The 14,692-nt window shown below is 37.8% G+C and overlaps 1 protein-coding gene across 11 annotated transcripts in view; it reads right to left on the bottom strand.

Moving 5' to 3' along the window:
* Positions 1 to 14,692, bottom strand: part of ELMO1 (engulfment and cell motility 1) — a 312,086-nt gene that overhangs the window by 151,125 nt on the left and 146,269 nt on the right. For 10 of the 11 annotated variants that reach the window (XM_056483191.1, XM_056483198.1, XM_056483192.1 and 7 more), the window contains one exon: positions 2,641 to 2,749. In XM_056483191.1, coding sequence (XP_056339166.1) covers positions 2,641 to 2,749 — 109 coding nt within the window. Of the gene's footprint in view, positions 1 to 2,640; positions 2,750 to 14,692 lie in introns of those variants that run through there. The other variant, XM_056483200.1, reaches the window with a different exon arrangement.

The following is a 14,692-nucleotide window of genomic DNA, read 5'->3' as shown; positions in this document are numbered from 1 at the left end:
ACAGGGACATCTTTGCCCTGAACTATAACTACTGATTTTTAAGTCAAATCCTATTCAGCAATATAGTATTTAATTGCAAGTGAAGCATAAGCCTGAATGTACATTCTCTTGAGATGTCAGTTCTAGTTTGCATTTCTTATCAAAATGTACTGCTGATCACAGATCATTTAAGATGCGCATCTGTGACACCTGTTTTCAGGAAATCTATTTTCTGCACATTATTTTAAAGGTGTATTTTATTACAGCCTTTTAAAATGACAATTAGAGTTCCACATAAACAAAACTATTAAGGAAACACACTCACAAACAGGTGAACTGTCAAGATGAGTTAAAAGTAATGTTAGCTCTGTCCCCTGTGAATATAAGGTCACAACACAAACCTATTTCTGCATCCAGAGACAGATGTTCTGTCAGTATAGACCAGCATGACTTTACAGAAGTCAGCCATGCTACATCTGGTTTCTATTAATGGAAGCACCAGTACGCTTCTCCTTAGCATCATAACATTTACAACATCCCACATCTATAAATGACCGCCATGGGAGCCTGCTGCACATTAGCACACCAAGCATGCTAGAGACTTGCAGCCTCAGTAACACCAAAAAAGTGGCTTCAGAACATTAGCAGGTAACATCCCTTAGCCAGAGTTATCCTCAGGGAACTTTTTTCTTTCTAACCCCACACTTCCAAACCACAGATCTACTCTAACAAAAATAAAAAACAAATCAAATTAAAAACCACAAACAATCCCCCCAAACATAAAAAACCCAACAACCAACCCACAAAACAAAAAACAGATTTTAAAATATGACAATTCATTTTGTTTTTAAAACTAAGGTATTTTCTACATGTGATAACTTATCTCCTACCCCAAATCCTCTTATTTCATTCACAATCCCCACTTCAAAAAAAAAAAAAAAAAAAACAAAAAAAACCAGTTAAAGCATGAAAGAGCATGAAAGGACCTATCTGCAGAAGTTAGAAGCAAACAGGACAAACATACATAGCAAATCATCTACATACAGTCCCCTGCATATACAGATGACAAAACTGTCTGTGGCAAAAAATGAAGTTTATTTATCAGATGACTCATGACACTTCAAGGAGGAAATCTAAGACACTTGGCTCCTCAAGATCAATCATCTTTCTTAGCAACAAATTCCAGTGAAAGTCCTATGGAGTGATGGGACATGCATTAAAACACCATGTACAAAGCTGTTCTTTGGATTTTAGATACTCTTCTGTGCATTTGTAAAAATAAAATTGATTTTTAGCACTTATTTCAAGTAGACTTACAGCTTTGTTGAGATCATATATCCCTCCTACATTTACCAGCAGAAAAAATCAGACAGATCTGTCATGTGTGATTTGGCATTAGACACCTCAACTGCAGCAGCAAGGTTATTTTAAAAAGTCGTGTCTGCTACAGTCTGAACTTTCTACAACACACCATCATTGCCAAACATCTAAAATAGTTGCTAAACACTTTATTTATAGACATAATGAATGTAATCCTTAATAATTCTGGTTTACTTAGGATGGTATTCAAAAGCCAATATTGTCTCATTTATCTGGGTCTGTCTAAATCAAATATCAATTTGGAAGCTGCAAGAAATGCACAGCTTTTATTCTGGCCCATTGCACAGAAACAGGTTTTTTCCTTTGGCCAATAAATTCTCTCAAGACATTACATTTTAAAGCTTGAAGTGTATCAACAGCCAAATCATACTTTCAAAACAGCTTTTGAAGCCTGTTGAAGAGCTAGTAGGAACAATACCTATGGGCTCTTTCGCTGCCTTTTACATTGCTCTTCTCTCATTACATTTCATGGACTTGGGTGTTAAGATAAATGAAAAATATCTTTATTAGGGAAAAAAAATCAAAAGAAAGCTGTCTCTGAGTGAAGCAAAGCATCTCAGCTGTGCCCTCTGCTTCTGCAAAGAGAAAATGAAACTTGTTGGTAGAGCTTGCCAAAACAGACTGCAGTTGGATCCAAAATACTATTGATGGGTAGCTAAAATTTATACATATCGATAAACACCAACACTCTAGACTAATGAAGATACAGACATGCTCTTCTATTTAATAGTATCTTACAATTTGTCAAGGGACTGTAATTGAAGCCAAAGACAGTTTGTTTACTTGTATTAAAATACAAGTATTTCATATTACACTTTCAGAGTAAATTATACATCTATCATCTGATATTTAGATAGAAGTTCAGATATCTAAGAGAAAATGTTATGTGTCAGTTTAGATGAGCCCTCCCCCAAAGAATGACCATGATACTTATATAAAAACAACCTATGGACAAAGTCATGGAATGTAACAACCACGAAGTCTCCTATACGAAATCAGCCGATGGGAAAAGAACGGACTCCTCTAGATATTATGCAACTGCTCTGCTTCTTACAGAAGAGAGTTGAAGAATAGGTGCCCATTTCCCCTATTCCACCCTCATCCCTGTGATGCCACAAACTAGTAAGAGAGTGAGAAGACAGATGTAGTCATTCTGAATGTCAGCCTACTATATTTAACTATACTAAGAAAGGCTTCTTGGAAGATAATTCTTGCATTGAAAAAACTCAGGTATCACTGAACTCACTCCACAGGTCTTAGAGGTCAAACAGATCAACTTACGTAGCTCTCCTACTTTCAGAATTTCACACAGCATCTTTGTCAGCTCAATGCTGCTTCGGCCAAATGGGCACTCATGCTTGTCTTCTCGACTGCTGTTCTCCAGGACAATCTGAAGGTGGAATCAAAATGGTAAATAATCAGTTTGAAGAACCCATGAATTACAACACTGTTCACCACATCAAACATTTACAAGACATACTAGACTTAGTCTAGGAAGCTGTATAGGGAATTTAGGAAAATGTATTTTCATAAACCTTAATCTTCCCCACAGCTAAATGACCTATGCCATTTATGTCATGACTTCAAACTGAAAGAGAGTAGGTTTAGATGAGATATTAGGAAGAAATTTTTTACTGTGAAGGTGATGAGGCATTAGAACAAGTTGCTCAGAAAAGCTGTGGATGCCCCGTCCCTGGGAGTGTTCAAGGCCAGGCTGGATGGTGTTTTGTGTAACCTGCTCAAGTGGAAGGTTTCCCCATCCTGAGGTTGGAACTAGATGATTTCTGAGGTCGCTTCCAAACCATTCTCTGATTCTATATCTGAGGCAGTCAGCAACATATAAGCACTGCTGCTCCATGACCAACTGGGAAGTTTTGCCATTGTGATGCAAATGTTACATGTTACATGTTAAATGTTATAACAGCAGGTTGCTGTTCTGCACCACTCTGACTTGGAGAAACCAAAGTAGAAGCCAAAGAGAAAGAAAGTTTCATTTTAAATGTGGTGGTTAAAGGAAATTAAGTAAATTATTGATATGTATGAGCACACCTAGAAGGATATATAAAACCAATTTGGGACAGAATTTTCATAGTTGGATTCAGTCTTCAAAGTCGGCTCAAGTGATAACATCAAACAGCTCACAGAAGAAGAAAATGTCAGCGTTCTCTCTATTATAAAAAGAATTTTTGCTTATGTGCAAAACATTTCAGGGAACTATCACTCTTGTCTCAAGCCCATGAATACTGCAAAAATGAATGAAGGAGTGCCTTTGCATTCTCTATTGAGTGACTCTGTAAAATAAATGGGAGAAAATAACTCCTTCCACATTTTTATACCCATTAAGTTCTGCCATATCTGATACAGTTGAGATAAAGTTTCCCTTGCCACTACAACTAAATAAGAAATGAAAAATTATAAAATTATTATAGATTTCACTGAAGCAATGAGGCTGAAAAAAAAGAGCAAAATAATGTCTGGAAAAAAATGAAATGGTCAAAAACAAATTTGCAGTAGGAATTGTCTTTGCAGAACAAACTTTGTCACTTTACAAAAAGAAAAACCTCATTCTAAACAGCTGCTGTATAGCCTAGGGATGAGGGACAGAAGAAGAAAACAAATTTCAAAGGTAAGAGATTTGGCCAAGCACCAGATAATCCCAGAAGATCCCTAAATTTTTCCAGCAAATAGGTGTTTAGACATTGCTCTCTGCTTTGCTTCTGTCTTGTTAGCTCCCATCTCCATCATGGTTTTTGTTTGGTTTACCGTTGTTTGTGGACTTGTTTATGGTTTTTACTTGTTTGTTTTAAATCCTTCCATTTTTACAACAAGGAAAGCTTTGCAAAGGCTGGAATTTCACCCAACACCAGGAGGAATGGTGCAGGGGAGAAGCAGTTCAATGCTGGATGCCATTAAAACTTTCCCTCACTCCCCAGATCTTGGTTTTGTTTAGATCTAGAAGTCTTTCCCGTGAAGCAGTTACAAGTGGGAAAAGAGTGAAAATCCTAAGGCAAGTAGGAAAGTTATGTGCTTCACACAGCATGCCAAAGTCTCTTCAAAAAGGATCTATTTTAGTCCTACAGTACAAAGGGCGGCCTCTAGCTATTCCCAACTCATCACTCAGAAATGTAAAAAGATGGATACTTTCTGTTTTACAAGAAAGTGTGATCTCTTGGTTTTGTTTTCCAATGGTGCTGATGTTTCCTTTGGTTGTTTACACTTCACACGGGAGCTTAGAAAGTCATTAGGAATATGATATATACTTTATCACTACAAATTTTTTACTGGCCTTTTCCAATAGTACAGTATCATGTTCCAGAGCCTGCCAAGAAGACTTTTCTTTCTATAAGTTTTAGTTTAAATGGCATGTAATGGCTCCATGTCATCTCTTGGTAGCAGTAAATCAGAGAAACACTCCTGCTATTTTTGTTTTACACTGATGCAGTTGCTGTTCAAGAAATATATGAATATGACTTTATATTCTGGATGAGTCATTCTGCTTCAGTCTCTCTCAAGGAGGATAGTGTTACAGTTCTACACCTAAAAGCAGAAGCAATGATAGAGCAGCACTGCACAACGGTAAGCTGTGTGTCTTAATACCTCACTAAATCACTCTTGTTCTTTTTATTCCTGTTTTATCTCTCACATAATAAAACATAAAATCTGCATACTGGAGCAGGGGATAGCTTTGACACAGAGTTAGATACAGGCGAGAAACACTGGTAATAAAATCAATGGAGAGTCAAATTGAAAGAGCAAGGGGGAGGGAGAGAGAAGTATCGGGGTGTATTCCTGCTTGCTTCTGGCAAATGCACTTTGTTGAGTCTCACATAACCTGACATATTAACATTTCATGAGCACATAAATTTTTGATAGTGACAACATATATGCATATAATGTAAGACAGAATTACAGCAATTTAATAAGAATGCCAGAGAAAAAGTTAAGGCACTGCGTAGTGCTATCCAGCAAATTAAATGGTAATTTGAGTACTCAATATGTAAAACAGTCTTGAAATGATCCTCAGGCACAGTCCACAAGCATCAGGTTTTTTAGCTTTTGCTGTACAAAATAAAGCAGTGCTGCCATGTTACATTTCTTTAAGAAAGGAAGATGGATAACTGTGGAGACCAAAGGCATTCCCAATTAGGGAAAGCAACCTCTGTTCTATTCCCTGGGTCAACCGTGTGCCCTTCTCGCTGTCCCTCAGTCTCTGGTCACTCCCACCTTGACTCCCTGTTGGCCTTCTGCCCTAACCCCTCCCTTGTGACACCCCCATGTCCCCTGATAATTGGTCTCTGATGTTCTCCCTGCCCAGCTCATCCCATGTACTTTAGCCTAAACCCTTAAGGCCCTTTTGCCTTTGTTCCCTGAACACTGGACGGTGCCCGGGCATGGCTGAAATAAAACATCTTTGTAAAACCCCTGCAAAGGCCCTTCCTGCTCTTTTACTTGCTTTCACCCCAAGCAACAACCAGATGCAACAGACAACCATTTACTGCATCTAAATATCTGTAGGCAAATTTGCCAGATACGGATCTTCTGCAAGAAACAACAACAGTAAAAAGAGAAAGAAAAAAATACATTCTTATAAATATCCAAAGAGAAATATCTATTGCCTAGTCTTGGCAACAGATTTACAACATTCGTTATTATATTTGTAATACTCTTTTCACAACTTCACAATTTATGCTAGAAATAGAGCTGATAAGGGCATGGTTTTAATGTTATTTCTTTATCACTCTGGTTATGGAGGAGAAATAAGCAGGGAATGGACATGTCTGCATAAACTGGTGAAAACAATATTAGGGGGAGAAATATAACACACAGCTCAAGACAGAAAATACTTTTTTCTATCTATAGAGCATACTCCTGGCTTGAGTCACGTTTTTATCACAACAGTTATTTTACCACTGGAAGGAAAGTAGTGAGGAAGTAGCAAGCCCACACCTTCCTTTAAACAGAGGTGTATCACTAATGCACATTAAGTGCTCCACCCTATTACCTTCCTCCTCCTCTCCATCAAAAATCCACAGTGAGTTGCAAATCCACCAGACATTTCACAATTAGCAGCTACAGTGGTTAAATTTTGCTTGGGTAAAACAAATATTCAAAAGCAGAGACCATGGACATTGCAGTAGAATTTCTGGCACCACAGAATTGCAGAATCATTTAGGTTGGAAAGGACATTTAAAATTATCCAGTCCAACCATTAATCCAACATTGCTAAGTTCACCACTAGCTAAGCTATGTCTCTAAGTGCTTCTAAGTACATCTACATGCCTTTTAAATACCATCAGGGATGGTGATTTAACCACTTCCCATTCGCCAGGGCAGCCTGTTCTAATTGGTGACAACCTTTCCATGAAGAAATTTTTCTTAGTATCCAACCTACACCTCCCTCCTAGCACAACTTCAGGCCATTTCCTCTTGTCCAGTTGTTTCTTCCCTGGGAGAGAACAACTCCTACCTTGCTACAACCTCCTTGTAGGAAGTTGTCTCCCTTGAGCCTCCTTTTCTCCAGGTTAAACACCCCCAGCTGCCTCAGCTGCTTCTCATAGAACTTGTACTCCAGACCCTTCACCAGCTCCACTGCCCTTCTCTTGACAAACTCCAGCACATCACTGTCCTTCTTGTACTGAAGGGCTCAAAACTGAACACAGGATTCAAGGTGTGGCCTCACCACTGTTGAGTACAGGGGGACAATCATTATCCTGGCCACAGTATTGCTGATCCCAGCCAGGATTTTGTTGGTCTTTTTTGCTACCTGGGCACACTGCTGGCTCATATCCCATCTTTCTTCAGTACTATCTTGACACTGTTTTACTTGGCTGCCCTTTATTCTGATACTACAAATCTATTTCTCTAGTTTTTCCTGCCTTCACTCTTGTGAAGTTACAGAATTGAGTAGGTCAAACACGGAAATGTAGCTTATAATACACTAGATATTATACAATTAAAAACCAAAATGAGCTCACACTACAGCAGTATAAAATTCTGTCTTTGATCAATACTGCCCATTACCATGAGGCAGAAAAAAAATCCACCATAATGTAGTCTTCAACAATACTGTATATTTTTTCTTTAAGGAAAAGCAAAAAAGTCCAGACAAAAATCTTAATAGAAAAACAAAAGAAAATTACTGAGAGGGCAGACAGTAAAAGCCTTAGTGATGTTCTTCGTAAAAATAAACAAGAATAAAACAACAGCAGCTCCAAAAATGGAAGGGAAAAAAAAAGAAAAAAAAGTGAGAGAAGCATAGAATGAGAAGAAAACAAATGACATGAATTGGCTAGCAGAGAAGAGAAAGGAAGAGGTTTTAAAATGTTTTTAAACTGTAAGGAGGTGGAAATTTTAGAAAATCAGTGTCATCCATTTTCTTGACAGTTCTGACTCACTGATGCAAGTCAGTAGCCTGTTAAGGCATGAGAATTTGATAGCATTTGTAGTAGAATACAGTTCTGTACAACTGTTGTTCTTATTTTAAATTATCTACTATATACTTCCATCTATCTATGGAACTAAATCCAGCTGGTTTCCCATCACCAGTGGTGTACCCCAGGGATCAGTATTGAACCTAGTCCTGTTTAAAATCTCTGTCCAATGATTTGGATAAGGGGATTGAGTGGCCTTCAGTCAGTTCACAGATGATGCCAGGGTGCATGGGAGTGCTGATCTACTGGAAGGTGAGAAGGCTCAGCAGAAGGATCTTGACAGACTAATGGATGGGATGAGGAAAACTGTATGAGGTTTAATAAGATACCTACCATAAAATAAATATATAAATTTGGTTTTAAATCTAATTTTAAAAGCCCAAACATATAATAAAGAAAATAAATATGCAAAATTTAAATATGCAAAATAAGTAATTAAAACAGTAAAAGTCATTTTTAAATTTAAGATAAAATAAATTTAAGTAGCATGCCAAGACCACAGAGGAATAATGCAAATTATTATTGCAAAAATTAATGCAAATAATCTCCTTACAAGACACCAACCTCAAAACCAAAAAGATTTTCTAAATTTATGGCAGTGTGCCTTTATGATTTTACATTGAATTATTCATTAAGTCTGTCACTACCATCAGGAAGGGAGTGGACTAAGTGAAGGATTTTCCACATTGACTACCATGGGTTTTAAAGTCTGCATCTGCTTCAATAGTGAAGCTTATACATGCAACTGAGAGTTAATGACTGACAAAAGTCAAAATTTTAAAGACAGGTACCTTCAAAAGCTTCCTTATCAATATCCAGCAGGCTGAAACCACTAGTCAGAAATGTTTCTCCTTCACTGGGAAGAAATATCGACTTAGTCAGTCCCTTAATCCTTCACATTAAAGATGAAATTGTCCCAAAGAATATTGCCCATGGCAACTGCAGATGTAATTCTCAGATTCCTGAGCCAAAATCAGAGCTTGGCAATGAAATAGAGATTCATTGTGATTAAGAAATAAATATAGAACTGAAAGAAAGGCAAGATCCCCTGTAGCTGCATTAATACTTCTAGTAAGTCCCAGAGCAGCCAATTCAATGAATATTGCTGCACTATTAAAAAGGAGCATTTCCACAGACCAGTTTTGTAAAATTATCCTGTCTTAATAGAGAACAAGCTTTTTAGCAGTCTGCTGCAGGTTAATATCAAGAGGTTCAGAGAGTTAGTTGAGATCATAAAAACCTCCTTAGACCCTAAATGAAAGATCAAGCAGTATTTAAATATCCAGAAATTGCAGGGGTTCTCTTCCTTTTCTTGACATTGCTTTTGTTTTTCCTAAGCCTCCTTATCATGTATGGTAGTCTTCACCATTCCCTCTTTATTTAGGTGCTTTAGGTAACTCTGAGAAGCAAATTTTAATATATGCTTCCTGAGAAGGTTAAGAAACACTACTGCAGACAGACTCAGTTTCCATTCATCCTCATCCTCAACTTTGCTTTCTTCCTAAGATAGCTTTTTATTTGCTTCAGCTTCAGCATCAGCATCAGTCTTCTTCCAGTATCCTTCACTCTGCGCTGTCCCCTCCGATGCTGTATTTTTAATTTCCAATGCTTCTTCTCTCCCTTATCTCACTCTTCCTTGACATTCCTGAGTCATTATAGAAATTTCTCATGGCAAAGCTAAAATAAAGCAACAGTTATTTTTGCCTGCCTCTGAAAGACACTAGAATTGCAATTTAATCAAAAAGCTAAAAGAAAAGTTGAGAACTTCTACAGATACTGAAAAATAAGAAAGGATCTGCTGATATGAGGTAGCTTAACATTGCCAAAAGTTGGGTTTTTTTCTGGAAGATTATGACCAAGTTATACTTTTCAAACAAATGCAGTGCCAAACAATCTCAGGCTAAATATGCATGGTTCTGCAGGTCCTCACCTAGCAATACATTTTTGTTTTCACACAAACACCTTAGCATGAAGCAAGACTCAATCTAAAGATAAATACACAGTGATTTGTCTTGTATCTTCCTCCTTTCTTTGCAGAAAAACCTTCTTTTTCTTCTCTCTATGAAGAACCAACCAAATAATCATAAAGCGTGGTGGTAAGGCCCAAGATGAGAAGGGTCTGTTGCCCTGTTATCTTCAGAAGCAGCACTAGGATGTGCTCTTGACTTTGCACAGCCACAGATATGTGAAAGGGATTTGGCCTTGAACCGGTCCAGTTTGAAAACTACGAGTCAGGTGTTCCTCTCCCTCCATGCCCCCCACAAATGTAAGAAGGCAATGCTTTTCCTGAAATTGTCTCCTGGCTCACCAATGGAAGAGGTGAAGGCAAAAACCTGTAGTATTTGCAGAATATAGCAAGTTTCTGAATTTTGTTTTCTTTCATAATGTAAAACAGGCCCTATGGGTGCCCTAATGTTATTGTGGTATGGCTATATGAGAAAAACATCAAGCTTTATAGCACATCAATGGGCCTGGCAACCAGAGTCCCATCACAAATGCTCTGGACATGGAGTAAATGGGAAAACTTGTGACAATCAAGAGCTAGTTTTCTTTCATGCATACACATCTCAGCTTTGCAGGTGGGGGGATTGTGGCTCCACAAAAACCCAATCTTTGTATGCTATTGCCGCAACCCATGGTGTGATTCAAAACTTTTTGAAGACAGTTGCTAGGCTTGTAACAATTTCTGGACTCTTTGGACTAGGACGTCATTTAGACAACAGCTTCCATAAACCTGGGAAAGTTTAAGTGTACTGTGAATGGTGGAAAGTGATCTGAACACATGCAGAACTGTAAGATGCCATATGTATCCCACTGCACATTCAACACAGGACTGTGCAGAGAGTGCCATGACTCCCTTACAATTCTCTTCCTCAGTGCTAATTTTGTGTTTATACTGCGATCAATCACTCCAGGATTTTGCATCTTAAACTGCAGAAGGACCCATCTCAATCCCTCTCAGTGATGGAGACCTTCAGAGTTGCCATGAAAAGGAGAAACATTGTGTGCTGTTTGGGAAGAAACAAAACGCAGGCAGAAAGACACTTAGATATGTGAGTGGAAGATAAGAGCAGAGAAAAGACAAGAACACATTAGTAAACTGGGAATCTGGCTTAGGCAATTAGGTCTCTTTAAAAATTGCATTCATTCACAAAACTCCCAGGAAGACTAATGTAAAAAGCCTAACTTTTCTCTCTACTTTCTACAGAAAAAAAATAAGTTACATCTCTTTTCCTACCATTTCTGGGAGGGGAAGAAAGCATAGCAGAAATCAAACTCAATTTAATTAAGAAAATGCCAAAAATTATATGTTTGACTCCTCCTATCTGATCAGGAGAGAGTGAGTAGGCACAAGGAGACTTTGTGAATTGACGGAAGGATGTGTAGGCAGCCTCCTATACAACAACTGCATGAGTTGGAAAGTATACAGCAGACAGTCTGACTGTGACTCAACCCATCCAAGTTCTAAAAGGTCTCTGCAGGATGCCAGCAATCTTCCTGCCTGCATCACTGGCACTTGCAACAGCACCTGCTCTTCCTCTCTAACTTCTGAAAGCTTCAAATCCAAAAGAGCTCCCTCCTCAGCCTCCCCAGATGTAGCTGCTGGGGAAGAAGTGTCCCTGCATTAAAACTGTGTGAATAACCAAATTACCAGCTCAGGAAATTCAGGGGAAGGGGGATTTTCTGCTATTGACTATAAGCCAAGTCAGCTTCTAATTTTCAGGTAATCAAAGTAATTCTTGGTGCAACCAAAGTCCACGTATTGGTCTTTTTTAATTGGAACACTGTAATAACTTTTAAAATTTGTTTTAAAATGCAAGAACAGAAAAACTAAAAGCACAGTTATCTAAGAGTAAGTTATCTTATACATAACTTACAAAAATTTGGTAGCATTGGATCCATTATAAAATGGATCCAATTTTCAGCATGGATTTCAACACTGCTTTCCCACCCCAGTGATAATCTTTTATAACATCAACATGCAACATCAAAGAAATATTTTTAAAAATAGATAAAACTGGTAGGAAAAGGGATAAACTTTCTCTTCTGCATATGAAACTTGAATTTCAGGATAGAGTAAAATGATATTTTTTTCTACAGATGAAGAGCTTGCTAATCTAAAAAAGAGCAAAGAACTGGACATAAAATTAGGCAGCCAGTTGGACAGAACCCAAAATAGGTGACCAGCCAATGTTCAGACCCAAAGTTGTAATTTTATTTACATTTTCTCCCTGAAGCACCACTCCCTTGTGCTTGAAAAGAATGTTGAGACATAGTATGTGTCTTCTCAAGGCCGCATCTGACCTCAAAGCGGCAGCGAGTCCTAGAATAGGACTAGCTGGAATATAGCTGCTTAGAAACACAGAAGAAAAATATAGCTAAGTCACCACTTTGTCAGTCAGAAAAACCAAATTCAGTAGAATGAGAAAGGTTTTTCCACAGACCCTCTTTACACGCAGAAAATTAAAAGGCATGCTGCTACAAGTTACCAGTAAAAAAAATTTCAAGATGTCTGTACTGAATAAAGTATTGGTAACTTATAATTTTATTTTTAAAATTAGTAGAATGTGAAGATGAAGTAGTTTTGGAAATGAATACATTGAAAGTGGGAGAACACATGACTTGTCTGCTGCAAAAGAACAAAAAATTATCTGTCACAAAGCTTTATTCCAATAATTTTCTTTTCATTAAATTTAATTATACACTCTAGCGGTCCTATAAGTATGGAGCCTGGGAAGCTGACAATTATTTCCTATGGAAAATTTTTAAATTTCTTGCAGAAATTCAACATTACTTCCATCAATGCATTCCATATACTATGTTATCACCTTTTAAAAGGCAAGCCTCTGATGATAGTGATTGATTATTTAAGCGCAACATGAAAAAACCCCAGTGTATTCAGTCACCGATTGCACCAGACAATTAATTAAAAGAATGAAAAGATAACTCCAAAGGAAACTAATTCAATAGGACACTTTTTAAAAAAACAAATGAGAGCTAATAACAGGACACAGTCAAAGAGAACATTTGGTTTTTTTCCCCATTCACTAAACAACCTTTCTCCTAGAGGCTCTAGTCATCTTGTATGGCAAATGAAACTCTAAGACAAAAAATCTGTTAACTCGAAGTTTGTATGAACACTGTGTTTTATCTGAAAGAAGACAGCAAGTAAAGAAAACACACTAGTGCAATTTCAGGAAAAAGTATACAATGGAAAACGTGACTGAAAGAAGTGGATTGTGAGGAAGCAGTTAGAAAATAATAAAAACAGGGGAAATTGTGGTTTTCTCCTTAACCACGTGACACCCATATTTTCACCCTGAAATGCCTTTTGCTTTCAAGATGCACAGTTACCCATCTGCTGCAGTGCCTTCACAACCATGCTCTTTAATAAATTGCAATTGCATTTACTCTTCCTATTTTAGTGTGCTAAAGCACATTAGTTTTCTACTGGTCTTTGAAGCCCCACTGCAAGCCCCCAGATGGGCACTTCAGCTTCAGATATCCTTCCTACCTAACTAATCTATTTATTATGCAAATTACTTCTAAGCAGAATCTCTTATGAGAGGCAGAACGAGGATTGAAAAGGGAAGAGATTAGTTATTGACTGCATTCTCTTCTAACTTCTGCTTATCCATTATTTTCATTAATACAAGAACTAAGGGTCATGCAGCAGGGGCATCCTAAGAGTCACAGATCACACTCAGGGAATTGTGCTGCCCATTAAAATGCAGCAGTGCCAGTACACTCACTGAAACCATTATGACTTTCTGATAATGTCTGCATAATACATCACATTCTATCAGGGAAAACTTCAGATATTCCCAGTTCATTTCAAACCAGCTCTGATTTTGAGCCTCAATTTCTAATTAATGCATAGCAGAGATAGTATCTGGGGCTTAGGAATTAATCCATGACACAAGAATCAATTGCATTGCAAAGAGCTAAGTTGAAAATAATCTCTCCTCCTAGGAACCAAACTATTTCCTAGTATCAACAATGAAAAGAGAAGAGCTCTGGTCAAACAAGTTTTTTAGGATGAAAGTGTATAGCTGACTGTATAGCTAACAATTTCTTGTGGAAGCTCTAGTTTGACCATAGGAGGAATTTTATTAGGGTACAGGAGTGGAAATACATCTGAAAAAATAAGCAAGGTCAACAGGCTGCACAGGTAGAGCAATTTGGCTTCGTGGGTGCTTTGGGAGCTGAAGGCCATGACTGAAAGGTAATGTCAGATGTGAAATAAGGAACTCGAAAAAGGAACAGGCATGTCACTGCCCACAGGAAACTACTGTACACCAGTGAGGAAGTCAAGGAGATGAAGAGATAGAAAGTAGGTGTCTTTTGCAATCAAAGACTATCAACACTGCAGGATTGCACAACACCATCTAATCTCAGAGGTGTTCCTCCTGCACCAGTAATGTTGTATAAACACTAAGTAGCACTCCTCAGAGTGGTGGATAGACTAGCATACTCCCAAAACACATTTACAGTCCCCAAAGCAGCTTTAGGCAAGCAGTTGAATCTGAGATTACATGCATAAGGCACTTCTAGTGGATGTGTACTCTTTCTCAGGAGGGAAATACAAGGCACTCAGGCACTCTCCTAACAGGAACCATGCAGAATAAAAACAGGCAGCTCAAAACAACAAAAAATCTCAGTAAGGCAGCAGCAAAAATACTGCATTATAGAAAAAGGGCTGAGCCAGAAGCAAAATCCTTTCCAAAAAGTGGCTAATTACATACTTCACTGAATCAAATTTTTAAGACAGTACTTGCAACATGAGCATGAAAAAAATAAAAAAAAAATGAGAGATGTCAATGAAAGCTCTATTTCAACAGAAGTTTTGTCCTCTTTCAAATTTTTCAGATTTCTTTAAAATGTGTCTGACCTATTTGGAA

The sequence above is a fragment of the Oenanthe melanoleuca genome, chromosome 2 (assembly GCF_029582105.1).
Source record: "Oenanthe melanoleuca isolate GR-GAL-2019-014 chromosome 2, OMel1.0, whole genome shotgun sequence".
NCBI classification, from domain to species: domain Eukaryota; kingdom Metazoa; phylum Chordata; class Aves; order Passeriformes; family Muscicapidae; genus Oenanthe; species Oenanthe melanoleuca.
Note: the sequence above shows the minus strand (reverse complement) of the source record. Positions and strands in the feature narration are given on the sequence as shown.